Here is a 27,955-nt window from a genome sequence, read left to right as displayed (position 1 = left end):
GATGATTGTAATCTGGTGATGCAAAAGATCAGGAGGGTTTATGCCTTTTGGAGAGCAAGTTTGATATAAACTAACTCTAGAGGGTTTTTCCCTATTTCAAATAAATAAATAAACTGAAAAATATCATTGTACCAATATAATAATAAAAGGGAGGGGGACTATGAAAGTTGTTACATAATTCTTTCTACGGGGCTTCAAAATTATTTGTGACTAATTTTGACAAAGGGGAGCAGGATTAAATTTATCGAAATTTAGCGTAACGTAATTTATGCGTGACGTCATGTGTACGTTTCATATTTTCTAATCTGGTGGCAACTCACTCAAAACTCTGTAATAACTCCGACAAATACATTCCTCTACACACCAAAATACGATGCATCATGTACCAGCCAAATAAGGAGTGTATCGAAAAGCTATCCACAAATTTTTCTTTCAAATTATGATAAAAACGATATTTTATTCAAACTAAAAATTGATCCTTTATTGTGCGAGGTTAAACTTGAGCATAATGAAAGCCGGGCGAAATTTTAGTTATTCCTTCACGAATTTTCGAACTTTTGATCGAACGCTCTTCATAAAACTCCGGACAAGTGTTGCATCGCATGTTTTGGACGCTTGAGCCCAAATTTTTTTAAGCTCCTGCATGTTCACAGCTGGCTTACCAGTCTTCTTGAAGACCCTCTTCACAAGGGCAATTTGGTGGATTGATATTTCTCTCAACGAAATTTATACCCTTTTCCGCAAGCCAATTGAGAGTGGTTTTGGCATAGTGAGCCGACGCTAAATCCGGCCAAAACAGTGGAGATGTACTATGCCTCTTACATAAAGGCAGCAATCGCTTCTGGAGACACTCAGATCGATAAATTTACTGCATTTATAATTCCGGTAGTGTAAAAAATGGTTGACTTCAAACCACAGGAACATATTGCTTGCCATACCAGTACCTTTCGACCGAATTTCTCCAGTTGAATCGACCTGTCAGCATCGCTCACATCCTCCCCAACGACGACAGTAAAGTATTGTGGACCTGAAAGGGTTTTCGAGTCCTCCTTTACATAAGTCTAATCGTCCATCAAAACGCATGCATTCGGACACTGCAAAAGACGTGAATACAATTTCCGGGCCCTTGTTACTGCTCGCTTCTTCTGTTCTACACTTTGTTTCGAGATTTATTGCTTCTTGTAGGTCTTCAGGTGATTTCGCCTCTTGATACGCTTGACCATTCCGACACTCGTTCCTGCTTTGTTGGTCAAATCACGTATTGACATTGATTTGTTCTTCATGATTAGAGATACCACTTTCTGGTGGTTTCGGGTTGGAAGAACCGGGTTTTCTGCCTCTTCCTGGTAGTTCATCAAAAGAATAGTGTTCCCCAAACTGAATAATGATGGTTTTAACACTGGCATGATGAATTCCAAATCGCTTCGCTAATTTTCGCATAGTAATACCCTTCCCACTTAGTCATGTGTCCAGAACCTTAATTTTCACTTCTTTATCAATACGCGACATTTTGAAAACGCAGAATTTCAACCGCACAAACAAGTAAACAAACGAAAGCTGACCGCCAAACGCATAGCATGCTGTGATCTGAGCATAAAAAACCATCACAAATACATGCCTACAACACAAATGTATGTGGATAGCTTATTTTCGATACACTCCTTAGACGTGTCCTTCTATCAGTATTTTCATTTATTTCAATGAATTTCATGTCATGGAAATTTCCATGTTCTTGTACATAAATTTGTGTGAACTGCTAGGCTCCATTTATGTGCATCTTATGAGATGTTAAATCACAGGGGTTTTTCGAAGTGTGTAATCCGAAATAATCGCATCTAATTCCCCACAAGCCCTGCTAGACTTTTATATAATCACCAGATGTTACGAGATTCTTTTTTCGGACTCTTTTGAAAAAAGAAATGTATTTACTTGTCAATTTTTGTCTAGATTTTCAATTTTGTCAAACTGAGAAAGTTAATTATAAGTTTAATAGGCCACTAAGACTTTTTCCTGGTTTAGATTTTCCGTCAACTTGATTATAGTGTCCAAAGATTTTATGTTTTTTTTTCTTTTGCAGAGACTTAGCTGCTCGTAATATTCTGATCGATGAACGGAAAACGTTGAAGATATCCGATTTTGGGTTATCACGAACAGGCATTTACGTCAACACCAGGAATAAGAAGGTAAGCACATGCATTATGGAAGTCAAATTATTTTAGAAAAAAACCTACTCTTAATCTTCCTAGTGGTGTGATAATGCCTTTCTTTTGTCAAACAGTCTATTTAAAACATATATTTTTAATGAGGATAATTTCATTCAGATTAGTTTGGTTAGTTAACAAACGTGGACTTCAACGCTAATGTCGTATATCCGACACATTTTTGAAACCAAAAGTATCAGTAATAAAACATTTAACTTGATCATTGATCACTTTCTGAAAAAAATGTGTGGTTAGAGAAAACGCGAATTGTCGATTAAGTCACTTTTACGATTATATCTACGGAACCGGAATGTCCCGGATTGGCGGTTCAATGCATAAGACGCTGGTCTTACAAGCCAGCTGTCGTATGTTCGAGCCCCGACCTGGAAGGATTCTTAGTGTCAGTAGGATCCATAGCACTAGCCATGCAATGGTTCTGTACGCTAAGAATCGGCTGCGAAGTCTGTTGAAACAGAAAGGCCAAATTCCACGAAAGGAATGTGATGCCAAGACTTTGCTTTTTACGGGACCGGAAGTATCTGCAATTTTATCTTCGGACTAGACTAATGATGTAATAGTAGCTTTCAAACTTTAGGATTGTTGAAGTCGGTTCAGCCATCTCTGCGAAAATAGAGCAAAGTCCGTTATGTCAATTATACTATCTTGATCAAAAAGTTCCCGGAATTTATTCAAAAAATTGAAAATACAAAATTATTCATCAAAATCGATATTGTCCTCTTCAAAGTACTCCCCATCGACTGCAACACACTTATGCTAGCGCCTTATCTAATACATTTTTTATATTCAGTTGTCGGTATGACCATCAGAGTCATCTGCGATTTTTCCACAATCTCATCTCAGATGCTGAAACGGGTTCCACGGAGCGGTTTCTTGAGTTGTTCGAATAGGAAAAAGTCGCAGGGAGCCAAACCAAGTGAATTCAGTGGTTGCTGGAAGATATTCGCTTCGTTTATTAGCCAAATGTTCACGGATAACGATGACATTATCTGACGGTGCGTTATCGTGGTGCAAGATCCACGAGTTGTTTGCCCATAAATCTGGTCTTTTTCGGAGAGGCTCATAACGCTCAAATAGTACTCCTTGTTGACGGTCTGGTTTTGTGAAAGGAATTCATACACAACACCCTTGCAATTGACTCAAACAGTGAGCATCGCCTCTGTGAATTTTATAACTATCCTAGTTGAAAACGGAATCACCCAGAGCGGTACACTTCTTACCTGTAAGGTTGTTCGTGGTGAAATGTGCAAAGCAATTCTGTTACAGCTCGCTTGACCTGGTGCAATGATGTCCACCGCAATTTGTCATGGCATACTATGCATTAGTTATAATAAACTCGTTTGCACCCACACATCCACCCTCTTCTCAAAAAAAAATTGAATACTAGTTCTCTTAGCTTTACTTCTAATAAATCAAAATAAGGACAAATAAAATAATCTTATAGGTCGATATACGAGAACTTATGCCAGAGAAGGAATAACGTTTCAGTGTAATCGACGACACGACCTGCCACTCGTTTATCCAAACTGTATCGTAAATTTAACTACCCCTCAGTAACTGGAAATGTCAAATCGGAAACGCTAGTGAATTTTTTTAAACTGGCAGCACAAGTTGATATATTTATTGATTTTGAATAATAGTCACCATAACCTTGGTTACTGCATATCGAAGGCAAGATGAATGTAAACAAAATAAATTTCAGATCGGTTATTATATTACGGAACATTTTAATGGATTTACCTGACTCGAGCGGAATGTAAAAATTGAGGAGTATGAGTTATGTCTTTTATAAAGCCAAGTTCAAAATTCAGGTCTTGACTTGAAACCGTTGTGTGAGAAGGAAGACATGGAAATGACCGACAACGAGCTGAGCGAGACTAGTGCTCTGCGGTACCTGCATAACGTACGGTAAAATGATTTCTTTTTGGAATTCCACTAGTAATCCTCGAATAGTGGCCAAGGTGAAATACTGTTTCCACTGCTGCGCAATCAACCGACACAAAACAATTCTGACACCGGCATATTACACCGAATCCTACTGCCCAGAATAGCTAGCAGTTGAAGTGTACGGCTTTGTAGTGTAGTTTCGATTAAATTCCGAAAATCGAGTTCATTTGAATGCATTTCTGCTTAATTGGGACAAAGTTTAACACTAATGGAACTATTCCACCGCTTTCAAAACATGTTTATTTGTTTTGGGGTTCCTTGGTAACTAGTCCATAGCAATTTAAACAGTGTTGCTCGAGAAGATTATTTTTATCATTTACAAGGGGTCGCTAGATTTGTGGTAACTGGCGGTGAATCGTTAGAGAACAGTTTTAATGCTGATTTTTTTTCGGAGTGCCTGGTCGTGTCGTCGGTGTAATCATACAATTTCACTCAAGTTTTCAGATTTTTCGCAATGCACAGATTTTTTTTTAACCCTTGGCATCCCTGGGTGTATCGAGTATATCCCTTAGTGGTATATCGCTCGGATCCACGATGTAGGATTAACACTGCACACTTCGAAAAAATCCTGTGATTTTATATTTGATCAAATGCACATAAATGGAGCAATTTTACGTGCAAGAACATTCAATATTGTTTCTAAAATTCCATGACATGAAATTCATTGAAATAAAAAGAAGGTTATGATTGCGACCGCTGTGACTTGAACCGAGAATGATCGGATTACAAAGTACGTCCATTGATCGACTGAGCAACAGAAGCACACATCTGCTAGGCTGGTAAAAGGTACATTTAAATTCATACAGTCTAACCCGCTAGCCGAATGCACATTACAATCGAAACTAGTAAAATTCATGCTAATTCAACATTAGGTCATCATTTGGAGGGCGCAGAATAAGCCCAAGCCAAACGATTTCTTGGTCCATCGTCTAACAGAAGGCCTCCAAGCCCTTGGTGGGACAAAGAGTGCTCAGATGCTAAACACGCGAAACAAAATGCTTCAAGACGAATTAGGAATCGTTACGTAGGAAATGAGAGTGAGGAATACTCGAACCGATGGATATTTGATTTTGCGAGGAAAGTTTGTCCAGATTCTGTTCCTATGCATAGCACTATTAGGGAGTCTTCTCCAAATAATGGTAACATTGATAGCCCCTTTTCAATGATGGCATTTTCTATAGCACTCATGTCTTGTAACAATAACGCTCCTAGGTTGAATAGAATTAAATTCAACTTGGTGAAGAATCTGCCCGACCTTTGTTGGAATTGTTCAACAAGTTTCTTGAGCAAAATATTGTCCCACCTGACTGTAGGCAAGTGAAAGTTATCGCCATTCAAAAGCCGGGGAAACCAGCTTCCAATCACAACCCATATACACCCATTGCGATGTTGTTCTGCATCAGAAAACTGTTCGAAAAAATTATTCTCGACATTTGGGTCGAGACGAACGGTTTGTTGTCAGATACTCAGTTTGGTTTCCGTAGAAATAAAGGGACGAATGATTGCCTTGCATTACTTTCGTCTGACATCCAAATTGCCTTCGCTCAAAACCAACAAATGGCATCTGTATTTTTAGACATTCAAGGAGCATTTGATTCAGTTTCCATTGATGTTCTTTCAGACAAGCTCCATCAACATGGACTTCCAGCGATTATAAAAAATTATTTGCACAACCTTTTGTCAGAGAAATGGATGTATTTTTCACATGGCGATTTGGCAACATTCAGAACTAGCTACATGGGTCTCGCGCAAGCAGCGTTGCCAGGTTGCCAGATTTGTCTGGCAAATGCCAGATTTTGTTCGCTTCGCCAGACACTCAAACTAACCAGATCTGTTGCCAGATTTTCTAATGTTTTCCAGTTTTTTCAAGTTTTCCTAGATTTTGTCAGATTTCGCTAGATCTTTACGGTTTTTGGCCTCTATACGATAAATGTTTTTTAATTTTTTGCTCACTGAAAGTGAAGCCCGGCAAAAATTTCCTTGTATATGGTAGACCCAGACAAATCCAGATAAATTTTTGAGTTTTGACAGATTTTTGGAAAAATAACCTGGCAACTCTGCCCGCAAGGCTCATGCCTCAGTCCGCTCCTGTATAATTTTTACGTGAATGACATTGACAGCTGTCTAGTAACCCCATGTATACTAAGACAATTGGCAGATGATGGTGTGGTTTCAGTTACTGGACCCAAAGTTGTTAACCTGCAAAAACCATTGCAAGATACCTTAGATAAATTGTCAGGAATTGGGCTGTTCATCTGGGTATCGAATTCTCTGCGGAGAAAACAGGGCTGGTCGTCTTTTTAAGAAAGCATGATCCCGCGCATTCTTCCATTGAAAGATCGTTTTTGGGAGCTTTCATCGCGACTGCTAATAAGATGTGAGGTACTGAATCCCCTGGTTATTAATAACTTCGAAAGGCTAGTTGAGCTTCAATCTCAAACAAGATTCATGACAGTATATTTGACCCATATGTCACAGGAAATCAACCCTTCAAGATATATTCCTATCTGTGACACCCTCCTAAATGCCCCTGACTCAACTCTATTTTTCGACACATCCATGCAGCGCGAAATGCGTGGAATCCCGGAACACCTACGCTCGATGGAAATCCCAAAAATATTTTCAAATATGATCAGGCATATTGACTCTGAGAAAATGTTTGACACGGACGGATCACGAATTGAAGAGGCTACTGGGTTTGGTATATTCAACAATAATGTATCGGTTTCATTTAGGCTTCAAGAACCTGCATCTGTTTATATAGCAGAGTTAGCAGCAGTTCATTATAGTTTGAGTGTATTCGTCACATTATCTCCAAACCATTATTTTTTTTTTCACAGATAGTCTGAGTGGAATTGAAGCCATTCGCTCAAACGCTGCTGGCAAAAATGAATCGTTTTTCTTGGGCAAAATAAAGCAGTGTCTGAACGACATATTGAATAATAATTATCACATCACTTTATTCTGGCTCCCGGCTCATTGTTCCATTCCAGGCAATGAAAGAGCCGATAGTTTAGCCAAATGTGGTGCTATTGAGGGTGAAATTCATGAGAGACCAATTGCTTTCGACGAATTCTATAGCGCGTCTCGCTAAAGAACACTTGCCAGCTGGCAAGCTTCTTGGGATAATGATGATCTGGGTCGGTGGATGCACTTAATTATTCCTAAAATATCGACAAAGGCATGGTTCAGGGGACTGAATGTGAGTAGGGATTTCATTCGTGTGATATCCAGACTCATGTCCAACCACTACACATCACTACACTACAAATTTCTTGCGTACCCAAGGTAGACTATCCAATGTCCCAGTTCGCCACATTCTTGCTTGTCGTGACCTTCCTTTCATGAAACTTCTTTATCATTTCATTAAGTCCATTGGAGCTCCAATTTAAATTTTATTTTCCGTTAGACTGTTTTCTCTTCCATGAGTCCAACCAATAGCCTATCTTATATTAAATAAAAGTGATGAACTGATACAAGCAAATTTGAAATAGTTATAAGATCATGTACAAAATAAATGTATTTTATTTAATGTAATTTATAAAAGTAAATCGCTTGATAAAAACATACCAATATGATATTCGAAATGTATTACGTTTAAAGTATGTATGTATATGTATCGTGGATGCCACGGCGAAGAAAAACTTATGTATATTGCCTATAAAATAAACGAATTTATGGAAAAAAAATTAAGCCATTACAAATGAAATTTCCCGTCATTTGACAAATTAGGTCTTTATGAGTACACCTGTAAAATTCAATTTTTTTGTGTGTGTGTGGTGTATCATGATGGCGAAGCGAAACTTCTACAATATTTGTTTGTACATTTTCTAAATCATTGTCAACATTGTTTTCGAGTTCGATTTCACTACCTGAAGCATAACATGCTCAAATTGCACGACGTTACTGAAATCGTTGACTCCTCGTCAGTGCGATCAACAGATGCGTCAAATGTCGTCTGATTCTCTGCATTGCTCGCACCGCTGACCCATCGGACATATTTTCCGTTATTCTCCATATATCTAGCTTATAACACTTTTTTTGTCGTCTGGAATTACACGCAAAAATATGCTCTTAAGATTGGTATATATTTTGAATTGCTTTGGGTGATGCCGTTTTCTTACAAGATGGTTCTGAAAAACTACTATTAAAATTATGACTCCTGGCAGGATCGCCATTGTGAATTTTATAACTATCCTAGTTTAAATCGGAATCACCCAGAGCGGTACACTTCTTACATGTAAGGATGTTCGTGGTGAAATGTGCAAAGCAATTCTGTTACAGCTCGCTTGACCTGGTGCAATGATGTCCACCGCAATTTGTCATGGCATACTATGCATTAGTTATTATAAACTCGTTTGCACCCACACAGCCTCCTTTTTCAACTGAAAACTCTCTCATCATCATTCACAGACTCACAGACCTCTTCTGAAACATTCGATAAACGTCTTTTTTCTTCGAAGTATCGTTGCCAAAACACTCTTCTAACATTTGCAATGTCGTCGCACCATTAAAACCTTTTTAACGCAAAATTTAATGCAAACTCGTTGTGGTAAATTCTATTTCATTTTGAAAATTTTACAAAATCGATGACACGCACAATCGCAGATGTACTCAACTTTTACAAATGCTCAGGTGTCAAAAAATAAAATCTATTCGAGTGACTGAGAGCGCCTCACTTTGGTGATTCCGGGTACTTTTTGATCAAGGTAGTATCATTATATCTTTCAAACCGAAAGCACGTCTCAATTGTTGCTTTCAAACGAGTCCAAGTCTGTTTAAAACGACTCAGCCATCTTCTGGAAAATTGAACAGAAAGGAAAATCTTTGAAACATGCACACTCGCAGATATTTTCCGATCTCGTCGAGCTGAATCGAATGGTATATCGGAAGGGTATCGGGAGATCCGATCACAAGTCGGTTCTTCCAAAAATTCTATTACCCTTCCGTCGAGAAATGCAAAACCTTAGAAATGTGGGTTTTTGACGAAATTTGATTTACTTGTTTTGTATAATTCATAATTTTTTTAAAATTATTCTGCCCTTCGATTTGAATCAATAAAAGCAACAATATATTAAAATATTAAAAATACTTTAATAGATTCTTCCATTAACATAATTAACATTTCTCTATAGTGGCTTCTGAAAAGGGCCAATGATTATTTGTATGCGTTTTCTTCTTATCACTGTAGCTCGGAAATTTTGAAATGCAGAAAATGAAGCACTAGGAAATTGATTGAGCACTCTGAAAACATACACTGGAAATAAAAAGTTGAATTTCAAGAATTGAAGAACTGACCGAAGAAATTAAATCAAGAGAAACTGTTCAATGTTTTAATAATTTTATTTAAAACTTTAAATTTATGTTTATGAAGAAGTTACAGCTGAAATATTCTTTAGGCATTTTTCCAGCTTTAAGTTTCGAGTTTGGAACTCAAGCAACTCAGAATTTGAATGAATAGCACCGTTTGATCCAAATCGAAACAAATTTATGCAGTTGATTTCTGGAATTTCTCAGTTGGCTTATTGGTTATTATTGCAGAAACCGCGATTTTATTTTTAGCGACACGTGGATTGTCGATAAGACCTTGAAATTTTACCTCCGGACTGAATTGTTTATCATTCAACATTTCGCATACTCTTTTGCATTTGGATACAGTCCAAATATTCGTGGTTCATTAATATGTAATCCGCCATATCGAACAAACAAAAACTCATTTACAAAGTTTTTACTGACGATGACTATCAACAGAAATCATAGCGAGTGAAAAAGGAAAAAAAATCAATTATCGCCCACATTGTGTCATCTGGAATCATTGTAACTATCCTTTTTTTCTGTCATTCCCCTGTACTGAAGTAGCGCATTTTTGGTTACCCAGCGAAGCTCAAGCTACCAGAACAGGCAGCGCGGCAAAAAAGGAGTTTTTTTGGCTTCACCACGCAGCATCACAGATACATCAGAATTGGCTTCCAACGATTAAGCCGACGACACGTCCTGCCTCGCCTATGAAAACTCTTTCGTAAATTTGACTACCCCTCAGTAACTTGTAATGTCAAAAATAAATCTCTTGGAAATTGTTGGAAACTGGCAACCAAGACTAAACAAGTTTTGTTTATGAATAACAGTAACTTGCTCCATGGTTACCAGTTTCGATCATGAAAACAAGGCAAATAATTCTGATTAAATTTGGATAAAAGCATCATTCGGCCAAAATTAATTTCTCCAGGTGGTATTTGATAACTTGACATTGATTTCCTGATGTTTAGTACGGGTTCTATTTTTTGCCTAACGGAGCGAGAACGTTATGGTTGAGTGAATTGACTAAACATCGCGGTACTTTGGCTTAATTAACATAGGTCTCTTCGTACTTTAGGACAGCTTTATCAGAATCGCCAAAGATCTGGACGAAATTATTTGACTTACCGTAACGGTCGGGTATCGTACATTGAGTGCAAGAAAATTCTACGAGGCACTCGAGAAACTCCAATGGCATTGATTAATTGTATGTGTTCTGGCTTAAAATTATGGATAGATACAGTCTAATTAGGAAATAACATTTGAAAAACGTACATTAAACGACATTACCTAATATTCTCGCCGGAATTTATAGGAATTTACTAAAAAATATGGCTGTGAAATATAACAGCTCCATTCAAGCTTATTTTTTAATATATAAATTTTGTTTCGCAATATTATCGAATACAATTCTTATTTCATCATTTTATCATAGCCATCATGTAGTATGAAGTCATAACCAATAACCAACTGCAAATCTTCGTAGATCTTCGTTATTCACTAAGTATTTGATACAAACGCTATGGACCATCTCCAAGTCTTTGATAGCAGTTGGAAAGTTTCTTTAATACATTTCAGATGAGTTTTTTGATTGTCTACCTTTGCCGTAGCGGAATTAAAAGTTACTGGAGCGGTCATCCGAATGCGTTAGTCTATTAAGAATAAACATCAATTTTTTTTCAAGAAAAGCAAAGCAAATACGCTAATGATTGTATTTTGTTGCTAATTCGGCCAAGGATGCATAAGGATTTTGTAACACCAGATATTGGCAGCTGAGGTCGAAGGTTGATTTTCGTGTTCTCAGTATCGAAAATTGAAGCAAAAGTTTAAGAGTACTGAATAAAAAAGTCCCGGTAGTTAGTTCTGTGTAAATATCCGAAACTGAAATACATTTTATTATGATCAATGAAATAAGACTGAATTGAAAAAAATATATCAACTAACTTTCTTCAAACAGTTTAGAGTAACGGATTTCAACTTTCGAAAAAGGGCACTACAACATTCCCGCTGTTTGTTAAATTGTGTTGTTTATTTATATCAATGATTCCTTAGCAACTAATTCATAGCAACAAGTACAGTGTTGCTCAAGAGTATTGTTTTTATTGTTAGGAAGGGTTCGCTCAATTTCTGATAACTAGCGGTGAATCGTTAACGGACACTTTTTAATGCAATGTTTCTTCGGAGTGCCAGGTCGTGTCGTCGATTAAGCTGCGTCGAGTGCTCCGAGAATTACTTGTACTTAGTTATAATTGTGTAGCGTTAAATATAATTAGATTTTAAAGTTATTAAAGTGGTTTGAGTAAAAGTTTAGACTTTATTAAACCGAACTGGCACTGTTTCACGGCGCACTTGGAAGTAGTACAAGAACTAAGACGAGCAGAACAGCACAATCCCGTGATCATCGGTAATAAGTACTGGCTAATCGATTCCGAATCCTATGAACTATCGAACATATCCTGACTGGCTTGGTATTCTCATTTTGTTAGCACATTTGCACATGGGAGTAATTGAACGTTCAAGCGTTCTGCAAAATAACTCAACCTACTAACCTACTACTAATTGAAATGAAACATATAGCTGATGGCCAAAACTGGCAAAAATATCTCGTAATGAAATATTTGATGTGGAAACGCGTTTAGCACTGGAACCATAGTATGCCATGCGAAGGATTGTACACAAACAATAATGACGTGACGACCCACGCCATTTTCAACCCGCTCTGGCAGCTGGCAGAAGTCTGGCAAGATTCCGGCAACTGTCAAAATTTTGCAGGCGAAATTGCGTCATTCTCTCGCCACGTGACGTCTTGAAAGATCGTTCTTCCTTCTTGTTTTCTGTTCGATTTCTTTTGATATTCCTCAATCCTGCAAAAAATGGAAACGAGTCTTGAGACCAGGTAAATGAAATGAAAATTGTGGTATATTTGGAGATGAAGTTTGGCATATCATGTTGGGTAATGCAAAGCTATGTTATTGCCCTTCAATTAAACTTCTAATGAAAAAATTTAAACCGAAGGCGCTAAAAATGAAGAACCGATTCAAATCGGTTCTGCCAGTCTTGTATGCTAAAAATCAGGCAGAAACAGAACCGTTAATAACCGCTAGTGTTGCCAGACTCTTGTCGAAAGTCTGCCTGCTTTCCGGCAAAACCTTCTGGCAGACGCTGCCAGGCGTCTAGGGGGAATTCTGCCAAGCACACGCAAGCGGAGAACAATGTAATCTGATGTTCTGAAATGTTCAATATTCAACCAATTGTGACCGATCGAGGGAGGCGTGCATGTTGGCGGTGAAAATTTTTCAATGCTGTCAAAGTTTCTCTAATCGCGTTTTCGCTTGAAGCGAAATCCAATCCAGTTTCGACTCCAACTCCTGTCGAAAAAATACAAGTAAAAAGAGTCCGGGATGACTACCCTGGGGTGCCGCCGAGTTAATTCCGAAAGGTGCATCTGTGCAGTCTCCATAGTTTTGCTATCATGCTATGACATCAGATACGACTGTAACCAATTCAAACAAAAACCATTGAATATAAATCCGTCTGATTTCTACTGTCAAGGCAATCAAGACAAAGAATCGGGTGTGTGGCTATGGAGAAAAAATAATGATCCAAACCAAAATGATCAGTTTTATTTTCTTAAAGTTAAGCATTGATCGCAACAAAATCAGGACCAATTAAATTTGGAATAATCATTCAGTAAAAACCATTCAAGCGAAGAGGTTGTGTTTCGATTGTACTGGCTCGTGAGTTAACGGCTGCTACCGAGACAATTCTAAGCTTCAGGTAGTTAAACTGCCCATAGCAAACGCAATATTCGGGGCGTTTCCCGACTGGAAAGCTAGCAACGAAGGCCATCCCGTTCATACGCACAGAGGTGTAGAGACACAGAGGTGCGAGAGCATAGAAGTGACGAGTCACAGAGGTGCCATCGCATAAAGGTGCGAAGACGAAGGGGTGCAAAGGCACAGAGGTGCTAAAGCAACCCAGTGCTGATCTACCAGGTACCAGAATTTGTACGCTGCGTAGGATCAAAAGAGACGGCATATATCGCGAGGTGCTACACTGCAAGCATCGCATTTGATCGCCACCAAGAGCAAAAGCACTGTACCTGGGGTCAGGTACAGCAAGTGCAGTGGTGTTCACAACGACGGCAGAGCAACTGAGATAGCAGTAAACGACAGAAGACTGCCAATTGGAAACAGCAAAAGACTGCCAATTGGAAATCGTTGGAAGAGCTTCACGTCGTTCTTCACGATAAAGGAACAGAGACATCAGCTACAAGGTAGATTTAATTTAATTTATTTTTTATTTCTTATATCTGAAATTTTACTAAACATAAGTTTTTATTTTGGTATTATTAATTTACAAAAAAAAATTAATGTAATGGATGATCTCATGGAAGATCATCCGAATCCGATTCCGGATACTAGTAAAAGTTTAAATACTCCGAGGGCTAAACATTATCCACAGGGTACCACTGGGCCATGGATAGTCTATCTTCGAAAAAAAGAAAAGATTTTAAACTTGATGCAAATTACAAAGGATTTGACATCACATTTCTCTGAAGTTAAAGAAATCTGTAAGGTTAATAGAGATAAAATTCGAGTTGTAGTTAACGACTTGAAACAGGCAAACGATATTGTAACCTGTAAATTATTTGCTATTGAATATCGAGTTTACATTCCATCGAAGGAGGTAGAAATTGACGGTGTTGTGACTGAAGCAAGTCTGACAGCAGATGATTTACTTAAAAATGGAGTTGGCCGTTTTAAAAACTCCATGCTTGAGGGAGTTAAGATACTCGAGTGCAAACAATTGTACTCAGCATCTATTGTCGATGGAAAAAAGTCTTATCGTCCCTCAGATTCGTTTCGCGTAACATTTGCCGGATCTGCATTGCCTAGCCATGTCTATATCGATAAAATTCGTCTTCCTGTTCGGCTTTTCGTACCGCATGTTATGAATTGCACGAACTGTAAAAAATTCGGACATACAGCTACTTACTGTAGTAATAAGTCCAAATGTATCAAATGTCAAGGGCCTCATAAGGATAATCTTTGCGATAAAGATGTTGAAAAATGTGTTTATTGTAGGGAAAGCCCTCATGATGATCTTTCAGTGTGCGCTGCATTTAAGCTGCGTAAAGACAAAATGAAGCTTTCTTTAAAAGCACGGTCTAAGCGCACATATGCAGAAATGCTCAAAACGGTCATACATGTCTCCCCTTTGGAAACCGAAAACGGTTTTTCAAATCTTGCGGAGCCAGAGGAATCTGACTCTGACGGAAATAGTGAAGATACCTCGTTTGTCACTCCTCAAGGGTCTGTTAAGAGGAGATTAACAAACCACAAAATACCAAAAAAGACACCTAAAATTATACCTTCAAAAAAAGATCCCCGTGTTAAAGCTAAAAAGCCAAATTTAAAACCAAAAACTGTGCCTCCTGGTTTGTCAAATTCACAAACCAATCCAGGAACTAGCTCAAGAAAAGACAATAATCCAGTGGGCTCCATTTCACATTCACCAACAGGATTACTGAAATTTTCGGAAATTGTAGAATGGATTTTCGCTGCATTCAATATTTCTGAACCTCTAAAGACCATCATAACAGCATTCCTTCCAATAGCTAGAACTTTTTTGAAACAGTTATCAGCTCAATGGCCAGCTCTTTCAGGTTTTGTATCATTTGATGGATAATTTATCATCCGCCGCAAATGATTCAATCACTGTCCTGCAGTGGAATTGTCGAAGCATCATGCCAAAACTTGATTCATTTAAAGTTTTGTTGCATAGTCAAAAATGTGATGTATTTGCTTTGTGCGAAACATGGCTTACATCAAACATAGCCTTAAATTTTAATGACTTTAACATTATACGTCTCGACAGAGACTCCCCGTATGGTGGAGTGCTTTTAGGAATTAAGAAATGTTATTCCTTTTATAGATTAAACATCCCTTCAACTTCTAGTATAGAAGTTGTTGCTTGCCAAATAAACATTAAAGGCAAAGATATTTGCATAGCTTCGGTTTATATTCCTCCAAAAGCACAAGTTGGACAGCGACAGCTTAATGAAATGGTTGAAGCCCTTCCTGCTCCACGATTGATTCTGGGGGATTTAAATTCGCACGGAATGATGTGGGGTTCCGTTTACAATGATAGCAGATCATCTTTAATACAAAACATTTGTGACAATTTTAGCATGACGGTATTAAATATGGGTAGCATGACACGGATCCCAAGACCTCCTGCACGCCCAAGTGCATTAGATCTATCTCTTTGCTCAACATCAATTCGACTAGATTGCACCTGGAAAATATTGCCTGATTTACACGGTAGCGATCATTTACCAATCATCATCTCAATTAGCTGTAACAAATGTATTGCTAATTCAGCTAGTATTCCATATGATTTGACAAAAAATATCGACTGGATTAAATACCAAAGTAGTATCTCTAGTATTTTGAATTCAATGGAAGAGCTCCCTCCACTTGAAGAATATGACTTCCTCATTTGTTCGATTCTGGAGGCAGCAGAACAATCCCAAACTAAACGCTTTCCTGGGCCAACGACTAACAGAAGGCCTCCCAACCCCTGGTGGGACAAAGAGTGCTCAGAGGCTAAACTCGCAAAACAAAATGCTTGCAAGACGTTTCTAAAACGGGGAGGAGGAACTCCTCAGAATTTTGAAAAACTTATGGCTTTAGAAACCAAGTACAAGAGCATACTTCGAGCCAAAAAATGTAGCTATTGGAGACATTTTGTCGAAGGTTTGTCAAGAGAAACTCCAATGAGCACTCTTTGGAATACGGCCAGACGAATGAGGAATCGTAACGTGGGCAATGAGAGTGATGAATACTCGAACCGATGGATATTTGACTTTGCTAGGAAAGTTTGCCCAGATTCTGTTCCTACGCAGAGCATTATACGGGAATCTCCTCCAAATAATGGTTTTATTAATAACCCATTTTCAATGATGGAATTTTCTATAGCACTCTTGTCTTGTAACAATAACGCCCCTGGGTTGGACAGAATTAAATTCAACTTGGTGAAGAATCTGCCCGACCTCGCAAAAAGACGTTTGTTGGAATTGTTCAACAAGTTTCTTGAGCAAAATATTGTTCCACCTGACTGGAGACAAGTGAAAGTTATCGCCATTCAAAAGCCGGGGAAACCAGCTTCCAATCACAACTCATATAGACCCATTGCGATGTTGTCCTGCATCAGAAAATTGTTCGAAAAAATTATTCTACGACGTCTCGACACTTGGGTCGAGACGAACGGTTTGTTGTCAGATACTCAGTTTGGCTTCCGTAGAAATAAAGGGACGAATGATTGCCTTGCATTACTTTCGTCTGACATCCAAATTGCCTTCGCTCAAAAGCAACAAATGGCATCTGTATTTTTAGACATTAAAGGAGCATTTGATTCAGTTTCCATTGATGTTCTTTCAGACAAGCTCCACCAACATGGACTCCCAGCGGTTATAAATAATTATTTGCACAACCTTTTGTCAGAGAAACGCATGCATTTTTCACATGGCGATTTGGCAACAATCAGAATTAGCTACATGGGTCTCCCGCAAGGCTCATGCCTCAGTCCGCTCCTCTATAATTTTTACGTGAATGACATTGACAGCTGTCTAGTAACCCCATGTACACTAAGACAATTGGCAGATGATGGCGTGGTTTCAGTTACTGGATCCAAAGCTATTGATCTGCAAAAACCATTGCAAGATACCTTAGATAAATTGTCCGTTTGGGCTGTTCATCTTGGTATCGAATTCTCTGCGGAGAAAACAGAGCTGGTCGTCTTTTCAAAAAAGCATGATCCCGCGCAACTTCAGCTTCATATGATGGGAAGAATAATCGAACAGGTTTTGACTTTCAAATACCTCGGGGTGTGGTTTGATTCCAAATGCACGTGGGGAGGACACATTAGGTATCTGATAACGAAATGCCAACAAAGAGTAAATTTTCTTCGAACAATAACAGGGTCTTGGTGGGGTGCTCATCCGCAAGATCTAATAAAATTGTATCAGACAACGATACTTTCAGTGATGGAATATGGATGCGTTTGTTTTCGTTCCGCTGCAAATTCTCATATTATCAAACTTGAGCGAATTCAGTACCGTTGTTTGCGAATTGCTTTAGGCTGCATGCATTCGACACATACAATGAGTCTTGAAGTTCTGGCGGGAGTTCTTCCATTAAAAGATCGATTTTGGGAGCTTTCATCACGCCTGCTAATAAGATGTGATGTGCTGAATCCCATGGTAATTAATAATTTCGAACGACTAGTCGAGCTTCGATCTCAAACAAAATTCATGACAGTATATTTTAACCATATGTCACAGGAAATCAACCCTTCAAGATATATTCCTATCCGTGTCAGCCTCCTAAATGTACCTGACTCAACTTTATTTTTCGACACATCCATGCAGCGCGAAGTGCGTGGAATCCCGGACCACCTACGCTCTATGGAAATCCCAAAAATATTTTCAAGTAAGTTCAGGCATATTAACTCTGAGAAAATGTTTTACACGGACGGATCGCGAATGGAAGAAGCGACAGGGTTTGGTATGTTCAACAATAATGTTTCGGCCTCATTCAAGCTTCAAGAACCTGCATCTGTTTATATAGCAGAGTTAGCAGCAGTTCATTATAGCTTGAATGTAATCGTCACATTATCTCCAAACCATTATTTCCTCTTCACAGATAGTCTGAGTGCAATTGAAGCCATTCGCTCAAACGCTGCTGGCAAAAATGAACCGTTTTTCTTGGGTAAAATAAAACAGTGTCTGAACGACATATTGAATAATAATTATCTAATCACAATAGTTTGGGTTCCGGCTCATTGCTCCATTCCAGGCAATGAAAGAGCCGATATTTTAGCCAAACGTGGTGCTATTGAGGGTGAAATTTATGAGAGACCGATTGCTTTCAACGAATTCTATAGCGCGTCTCGCCAAAGAACACTTGCCAGCTGGCAAGCTTCTTGGGATAAAGATGATCTGGGTCGGTGGATGCACTCAATTATTCCTAAAATATCGACAAAGGCATGGTTCAGGGGACTGGATGTGAGTAGAGATTTCATTCGTGTGATGTCCAGACTCATGTCCAATCACTACACGTTAGATGCACATCTCCTTCGAATTGGACTTTCCGAGACTAATCATTGTGCTTGCGGCGAAGGTTACCGCGATATTGACCATGTTGTTTGGACATGCGTGGAGTTTCGTGATGTCAGATCTCAACTAATAAATTCCTTGCGTACCCAAGGTAGACTATCCAATGTCCCAGTTCGCGACATTCTTGCTTGTCGTGACCTTCCATACATGAAACTTCTTTATCATTTCATTAAATCCATTGGAGTTCCAATTTAAATTTTATTTTATGTTAAACTGTTTTCTCTTCCATGAGTTCAACCAATAGCCAACTATAGGATATTGAATATAAGTGGTGAACTGATACAAACAATCCTGAAATAGTTATAAGATCATGTACAAAATAAATGTATTTTATTTAATGTAATTTAAAATAGCAACTCGCTTGATAAAAACAGTGTTTAGATTAACTAATGAGTACCAACATACTAATATGATATTCGAAATGTATTAGGTTTAAACTACTATGTATTGTGGATGCCACGGCGAAGAAAAACTTATGTATATTGCCTATGAAATAAACGTATTTATGAAAAAAAAAAAAAATTTGGAATAAAACGAATTTGCTGTTTGTTCAATCCAAAATGCCTTTTTTTATTAATTTAATAGTGCATCATTAGTCATTTTAAAAACAAATTACAGTACAGAGAGGACTAGTGTTTGGTGGACAGAGAAGATGTTTGGATGTAAGGTATCGGTCGGGTGACGGCCAGGATGTAGACCATGTTCGATGTACGTTGCTACTGGCCCTTATTACCGTTCTCACTTCTACTTTCACATTCACTTCACTTACATGTCACTTCACTTGATTTTCCCTATTACCAGTATCACGCATAGTGAAGTGATCACTGTAGTGGAAAAAACTCATTTTTTCAACGAAATGTTGGTGGCGTGATGTTCATAATGACATCAAGTTTATCCAAATAATTACTTTTGTCTTTGAAGCGACTTCTGTGCTAAAGACCTAAATTCACTTCACTCGATTTTCACCGTGAAGTGATACCGATGATAAGGGTCACAATCACTTCACTTGGTTTTCACCGTGTAGTGATACCCGTAATAAGGGCCACTATGTCTGTTTTGCGTTTTAGAGTGACTAAAACAAGATCAGAGTGGCGAAATGGTAGCGCGTATGCACGGAATGCATAAGAACGCAGGTTCGAGTCCTGTCTCAGAGCGTATCTTTTTCCAAAAATTCATCTTTTCTGTTAGTTTTTCTTTCACTTGGCTTCTCCAATATATATTTCCGCTCAGTCATTGCAAAAACTGAAATTACAGTTAATTAACTAGGGTCAAATGGAGAGACTATGAACTTTTGACTTTACTCCAGCCACTAGTGTCTGTGCAGACTTCTTTGCAACCGGTTTAGCTACTTTTGTCCAAGATTTTTGAAATTTTTCCATGGTTATAGCTTATTGTATATATTGAGGAAGCTCTCTCTTCACGCTCGATGGGTCGAAACTCCAAGCAGTGAGGTGGATTAGCCGCTTTATACCATACCAAAACATCTTTGGCTTAGTGACAAAATGCTGAATCAGACCAAAATAGCGAGAGATCGTCATGGCCGCGTAGGAATGGTAACAATCTTATCTTTATGCATTCTACACTGTACATTTCTTTGCTGACCGTTTCGATGGTTATGGCTTGCTCGACCACAGCTGCATATTGGCAGCCAAACCAAATTTTTTTTTTTGAGAAACTTGGCCTTTTTCTTCGTCTTGAAATGTTTTTCTAGGGCTTTTTTTATTGCATGGTAGTATAAAAAGGCAGTTGCTTAAAGTCTTCCAGCAGATGAGTTTTATCGTCCATTGCACAGTGGTCCGAAACGGGAAATTAGAGTGACAGAAATATTTTCACTACTAAATATTAGTTTTATGTAGTTGGTGTCTTCACAAAAGTTGTTTGTAATCATATGGCGCTCCTTTTGATGAAAAAAGTTACTAGGGTGGTCCTCATTTAGATTGAAATCTGAAATCCAACTTTCTTAATTGAACTCAAAAATGATTTTGTAGTACATTAAAGTTGTAGGAAATTTTATTTTGAGCAACTTTGTTGAAAATAGCACCTCTCCAGCTCTTTATTTGATCGAGTTACATCAATTTCCCCAAATAAAGGTAGGGTGGCTCCTGAAAAATCAATTTTTGTTCTAACTTTTTTGTGAAACGTTCTACGGAAAAATTGTCTTCAGAATAGTTGTTGAACTAATTATTGCGCACAATTTTTCTCAACCAAGCTTTTGCATATGAGCTGCCAGTACATAGTTATGATTGTTTTTTCATCAAAAAACTAATCAAGCTTCAATTATCAATATTCATGAGATGCCAGATCGATAAAAATGTATCGTATGCGGTTCCTGAAAGGTCATAATATAAGTAAAATTTTAAGAGAAAATTGGAAGGGTGTTATTTTTTTAACTTATTTAAAGTAGTCTTAAAAATACCCTCAAAGGTCTCAAAAATATTGCATAACTCTTAAACGTCTTAACGTATCAACATACTTCCTTCAGCAAAATAATAGTATCAAAATAGTTCTACAAGTGTTCTATAAATTGTCCTTTCGAGAAATGAGACACACTAAAACTACAGCCGAAAATAGATTGCAGAACAATTTTAATTAATTTATTACCAACATAACTACTTCAATTGAGTTTGAGCAACTGAGGATTAGAGATACTGTGTAATATGGTTATTTCAAATATTTTTATCCACATCGTGCCAAGGGGCTGTCCATAAAAGACGTCACGCCGCGAGGGGGAGGGGGGTGTTTCACAAAACGTGACCTTTTGTGACAGGGGGGAGGGGAGAGGGTTGTTGGAATGTGACGTTCAATATTTTCAATGAGCGCATTTTTGAAATACCTAATTATGTTATTGCTTTGCCCTATTTCCTGAAAAAATCTCCACAATAAACGTTAACATTCTATAGGAAAACGTGTATATATTGATGTAAAAGCTTCTTCTTGAAAATTCGGAAATGAATGATGCAGGAAATCATTTCTGTTGTGATCAGCAAAAGTGCACGGAGGGGTGAGTAAATAAGCGAAATTTATAAATTTTGTCTTATATGAGTAACAAAAAAAGACGGCCTTCAAACGGTTTAACTTAAGTTATGCACTGACAATTTAGTCAATGTATATGAGTTTTGGTGCACCAATCGCTTGGAATTATGGATTTTTTAACTTTCGAAAATCTAATGAGCAGATGTGGAATATAAACCACACAAATAATGAAAGATTTTCAAAAAGTTTGTTTGGTCGGTCGCATTGAAATTTCATACTTCTTGATGTATTTAAAATTCATTCAGAAATACCATGTTGGCGGAGTAATATCAATAAAACCAGCAAAAAACGTTAACATATATGTTGTGATTATCAATAATTATAATGATAAGAAAAACATGTTCAACCATAAAGCATGGCATGCAGCTGAATTATTAACCCTGTTTAGCTTGAATATCATACACACAAGTAACAGCTCGGGTAGAAGTGATTTGCCAACCAATTATTAAAACCAAACATCTCAATGGTAGAAAATAACATTATTTAGTTTGAAATAAGAGTTAAAATATCAAAAATCATTACAAAGTCTGCATGAGAAAAGAGCAACAAAATATAAAATTCTACCATTGTAACTTCAAAGCAAGAGCAAAACATTTATAGAAGACGAATTTTTCATTAATTTTATTTTCTAGCTTTGAGAAAAGTATATCATAAGAATTTCTCTTATCTTATTCTGATGCAGTATATTCAATTGTATTCCATTTGAAAAAGGAACCAGTGGATCAATTGTACTTAATGAAATTGGTATGCCTCATCAATAACGAAATAGCCTATAATAACAAATCTTGATGCTAAATAGATTTTGTCTAATCTATATAGAAGATTCCTTCGATTAAATATCAAGAAAATATGAAGTATTGCTTTGACAGCACAGGAACATCAAGACAAGATATGATGGTAATATTTATTTATTTGATATTCGTTCACTATTCACATCTACCCGGGAGGAGTGCAGGTTTTGCTATGGCAATTCAAACACCGCTTTCAAACGCAGCGCCTGCTGTGTGCTCAAACACTGTGCTCCTGTTACTTCCATAAATTAAATTCATGTCAAGAAGCGTTTTATTGAGTTGATGTGGTGTGAAATATTTTTCTAAACAAATTTTGCATGGAGCATTGCTATTGCGTAGAGAATGCTGTCAAATTAACAATATCAATGTGATTACGATCCAAACTAATTATTTTCATGAAATTTTCATCTAGCATTGATTTCTCTTAATCTAGTATTCATTTTATTGCGAATGAAACAACCCAAACCGGTATTTTCCCCAACTCTGTTGATAACGAGTGTTGAAAGAGTATTTCCCAAAGATACAAAATTGACAATGTTCCATGATTTTGGAAAAGTCTCATTGACACGGGTAATCCTTAGTTATAAATTCCTGTAGGATTGCTGTTATTACTAATTTTCACACCCCTCAGCGGGGGATCAACGATTTCAGGCGTAGATCATGTCATGTCCTATCTTGATCATATGTGATCGAATCATCCAATGACTGAACTTGCATGAATCAAGAATCATTTTAGCTAAAAATCACTACCGATTTTGTGCGACGGAAGATCCGTACCGATTTTGATCGATGTGATTTAAAGATCACTAGATCAGAAGTGATCTTTATTGGGAAAGATAACAAGCGATCTTCCTCGGCAGTGATCTCCATTTGATGAGGTTTTGAGCTTTATTTTCTCAGTCATGTATGCTACACTAAGGAAATATTATTCCTTAGTTAAAGAAACCTGTGTACCCCTAGAAGAATTAAAACAGTTGATTTAAATGTTTCATCAAATCCAATCAAATACTTTTGTTCAATTATATAAATAATATTAGTGAAATAATTTCGATGGTTTTGTAGTTTTGGAGAAATTTCTTTTTAATCTAATGACAGCTTCCCACATATTTGTATGGTTTGTCATACATGTTGAGTATGTATTGAGATGAACTTTATTTAGTTTGAATTCGTGACATGTGACATGTGGGGGGGTCTTTGCTGCTGTGACAATTTGTGACAAAGGGGGGGTGGGGAGTCAAAAATTGCCAAAAATAGCGTGACGTCTTTTATGGACAGCCCCCAAGACGCCTATGACACTGGCCCTTCTTTCTCATCCATTTGTGTGCCGAATAGCCTATAAAAACCGGAAAACGACGCACAATGAGTTTTGGTTCGAATAAATACATTCTACTCATTTTAAACAAACAAATGATTTTCTTGGGTTTCAGGAAGTGCTTTGACTTACAAAAAATCTATTTTCGGCTGTAGTTTTTGTGTGTCACATTTCTCGAAAGGACAATGTATGGAACACTTGTAGAACTAATTTGAAACTATTATTTTGCTGAAGGAAGTATGTTAATATTTTTGTCTCGCCAATTTCCCGTTTTGGACCAAAGTGCATTGTCACGCATGAAAACTTCGTCAAATAATCTCAAAACAACTTGAGAGCCCGGGTTTTTGTCGTCCCATTCTGTATATCGCTGCGGTTCGGTACAGTTTTCACCTTGAACGACTTCATACCTTGCCGATGTTTGAAAGTATGCATGAAAATTGGAAACATTTTTAGCTTTCTAGCTATAGTACGTACCGAAAGAGCTGGTCTTTTCTGAAATATTTGCTTCACCTTCGTGTCTTTCTGGTGGTTCCTGAGATCCGTTTTTGTTTCGCTCCTAGCCTTTCTGGTTGTTATCAAACGTGTATCGGTACGCTCTGGACAGTGCTTGCAGGAAAACCAAGCGGTTTTGCAAGTTTTGTTTACTGATAGATCCGGATTCTCATTGCGATCGCATACAATTGATTTTCGCATTTGCTTTTATTTCGAGACGCCTTCTTCGATTATCAAAAATTGGTTTAACACATTTCATAGGTATGCGAAATATTTCACGCGTTGATGAAATATTTCCAAAGATATACGCATTTAGGGGTGTCCAGATTTTGTCACGCACAAACCTTATTTAGTTTGGGGAATTTAATATTTTCGAAAACATTATTTTTTTAAATGGTCATTTTAGAAAAAAAAAAATAATAGCTGCTTTTTAACAGGTCCCGCTTCGCTGGCTGTCAATTGAAGCAATGCGTGACAATTTATACTCCAGCAAAAGCGACGTATGGGCATTCGGAATTGTTCTCTGGGAAATAGGAACGCTCGGTATGTATTTTCAGTTCTAGAGTTTTCGTTTTTGACAGCCTGATGTTGTCCCTTCGCAGGAGGCTACCCATACCCCACTGTCAGCAACCACGAACTGTTGACGTACCTGAACAACGGCAGCCGGCTCGATCGGCCGGAAATATGCACCACCGAACTGTACGAGCTGATGCTGAACTGCTGGAAATCCGATCCGGATGACCGTCCATCATTTCATCAAATCAACAAATCGCTGCAACCCCATCGGCGAATTTACATAGATTTCAATGAAATCGAACCAACCTACGTATTTCCACCGACATCGGAGCAGATTAGACAAACCGTCATTAACAATAAGTAAATGTGCCAAACGGATCAAAGGTTTCATCTTTGAACTAGACGATAGATGAGCTTAAGCGATGTCGATATTTAATTACACTGGACTGTTCCAGTTACGTGTTTGACCTTACCCAGCGTATTTCCACCGTACGTATTTCCACCGACATCGGAGCAGATTAGACAAACCGTCATTAACAATAAGTAAATGTGCCAAACGGATCAAAGGTTTCATCTTTGAACTAGACGATAGATGAGCTTAAGCGATGTCGATATTTAATTACACTGGACTGTTCCAGTTACGTGTTTGACCTTACCCAGCGTTAGTGAAATGTTTTACCTTATACCGCCCAGGGCATCAGATGTCACGGAAGAAATTCTCCGTAGTGGATATACATGTCATTGCTGTCCAATAAGTGTAGATATATGTTATTAAATTCTAGTTGTGAATATATTGCATTTGAAATTTATTTCCTATGGCAGTTTGATGACAGCTGAGAAGAAAATTTCATAGAACTTGAAATTAGCGGGTATGTCTGTGGGCGTTCCGTATCTGGTACTACGCCACAATCCTTCGATAAACTTGATTCACCATATTTTGTAACAGTATCTTTGCTGACTTTCTCGTTCGAGTTTCATTTGAATTGCTCACGGCTTCAACTAGCAAGTTGATGGCCAAACAAACTGTCCTCGGCTCTAGTCTAGCCACTGAGCTGTATCTATCGTAGCAGCAAGAATGGGAATATATTTCATTTTTTTTTGTATCTAGTAATTAGCACCTAGCGAAGATCATACCTTCCTAGCAATGCTACACAGTTTTTGAAGCATGTCGGTTAGCGAGCGCAAATGTAGTTCTTGTTTTACGCTAAGAAAATATTTGAACGCTGAATCATTCTAGTTATATCAGGCAGTAGGAACGACAAAAACCGTTATTCAATGATTGGTCAAATGTTTTGCTGATTACTGTAATAAGACTGTTACTCAGTTTGAAGGAATTGCTTTGTTATAGATTCAATATGAAAAAGAAATTGAAACGATTCTCTAGTGTCTCTAGTGCCGTTTCACTACTTACGATCAAACTACGAAGAGAGAAACCTAACCGCGAGGTTGACGTAGGACTGCATTCGAGGTGTGTATAGATAGCAATTGATTTGATACCGTTTGACCGCTGAAGATTTATAGTATTGAAAAGGACCATTCGGTTTCAAAAGATTGCGTTTGTATTCTGGGAAATAGGGTGGCAGTTTAGGACGGTTAATTTCGTTTGTAGCTTTTTCACAAAGAGGCGATCCCAACGGTTGCAAAAATAGCAACAAATAGAATTTTGATGTCGATTATGTCGTTTCGGATTTGCAGATTTCAGTAAAAGAAGCTATCAAAATGCTGCCGGGTTTTATTTCTGGCATTCAGTAGGACCAAACTGTAGACTTCTATACGATATTAAACACACACTTAGATTTTTTTCCCGAATCTCGGTATTTTGCTTTTACCGAGATTTTCGGTTTCGAGAAAACTATAAATTACCGAGATCTTCATCGCTTTTGAAAACAAATAACCGATATTATTGGTGTTCAAGCATGTGAGCTAGGGCCGAGATTTAAAGCAATTAATTAAAATAAAATTCTAAATACAAAATTCCAGTTAAAACTCGTTATCATTGATTTATTTATTTCAAAATTATGTTGGCTGTTAAACTAATAGGCTTGGAAATGTAAAATAAGAAAAAATATGTCCCATGAAGAAAATATTGCCAAACATAAAGACTGCCCCAGAATGTATGGACGCACTTTGATTTCGCTGTAAATAACTCACAAGTGTTAGATATTCAAATTTTATTCGATATGCTGATAATATTAGACTACAACAACATAATATTATTCTCAATAATTGCTACTTAGCCATTGTAGACTAGCTGGCGCACCTTCTTGCGAACGTTCCTCATTAAATTCCGTACAGACTTCTTGGTGACAAGTTTTGCCACTTTTTCCAATCTTTTTCGAACTGTTGAATGGTTTCGGCTGTCGAGACATGTTTCCTAAGATGTGCCTCCGTAATGCCCAAAATTTCTCAATTGGTCGAAGTTGTATGTGACAAATAATGTCACTAAATTTTCTCAGAGAAGGCTGAACCGATTTTCACAAACTTAGATTCAAATGAAAAGTCTTATGGCCTCATACAATTTTCTTGAATTTCGTTTGGAGCTGACTTCTGGTTCCGGTATTATAAGGAAATATGTGTAAATTTATAAAAAAATGCGCACTCAATTTTATCGATTTCTTAACCGATTTTCAAACTAAGAAACAAATAAAAGGTTTTAAAATTCTTAAAAAAGTCCCCGAAAAGTTGATCCAGATCCAACTTCCGGTTCCGGTATTACAGTGCGATCAGTGAAAATTTACAATTTAATGAGTAGCAAAAAGTGCTTTGGCTCCCCATAGTTGCCGCGCCTGGTAATGAGTATCAAAACTTTCAAACTGTCATGCAAAATCGGTACGAATCGGTACATGCTGGTACGGAAGAAAAAGAAAACGCACTCGCCTAGCACATAGCGTGCTTTGCTCAATTTTGTATAGCGTGCAGGGTTGCCATATTTAAATCTATGTTAACTTTACATAACTATTTTCAAATTGAAAAGGTGATGGTAGTTTAATCCCAAGGAAAGTTTTTGATTTTATTTAAGTTAAAAACAAAATCTTGACAGAATTTTCTTGTGATGTTTTTGAAAACGTAGGTAATATGAGAAAGGCATAATTACACCACTAGGTGGATTAAAAAAGGTTTTCTTCCAGCCGCTCTCCAAAACATCCATGCAGGACCTGCCGACGAAAAG

General features: G+C 37.7%; 1 protein-coding gene across 1 annotated transcript in view; it reads left to right on the top strand.

Annotated features, from left to right (window-relative positions):
* The window catches only part of LOC131429253 (uncharacterized), a 367,830-nt gene extending 342,268 nt beyond the window's left edge, over window positions 1-25,562 (top strand). Inside the window, exons 21-23 of the mRNA XM_058593304.1 lie at window positions 2,078-2,183; window positions 24,708-24,813; window positions 24,873-25,562. Of these exons, the coding sequence (XP_058449287.1) occupies window positions 2,078-2,183; window positions 24,708-24,813; window positions 24,873-25,150 (490 nt within the window). The 3' untranslated portion in view covers window positions 25,151-25,562. The remainder of the gene's footprint in view (window positions 1-2,077; window positions 2,184-24,707; window positions 24,814-24,872) is intronic.
* The last annotated feature ends 2,393 nt before the right edge of the window (window positions 25,563-27,955 follow it).

This window comes from Malaya genurostris, chromosome 2, assembly GCF_030247185.1.
Source record: "Malaya genurostris strain Urasoe2022 chromosome 2, Malgen_1.1, whole genome shotgun sequence".
NCBI classification, from domain to species: domain Eukaryota; kingdom Metazoa; phylum Arthropoda; class Insecta; order Diptera; family Culicidae; genus Malaya; species Malaya genurostris.
This window is presented reverse-complemented; position numbering and strand designations above follow the sequence as displayed.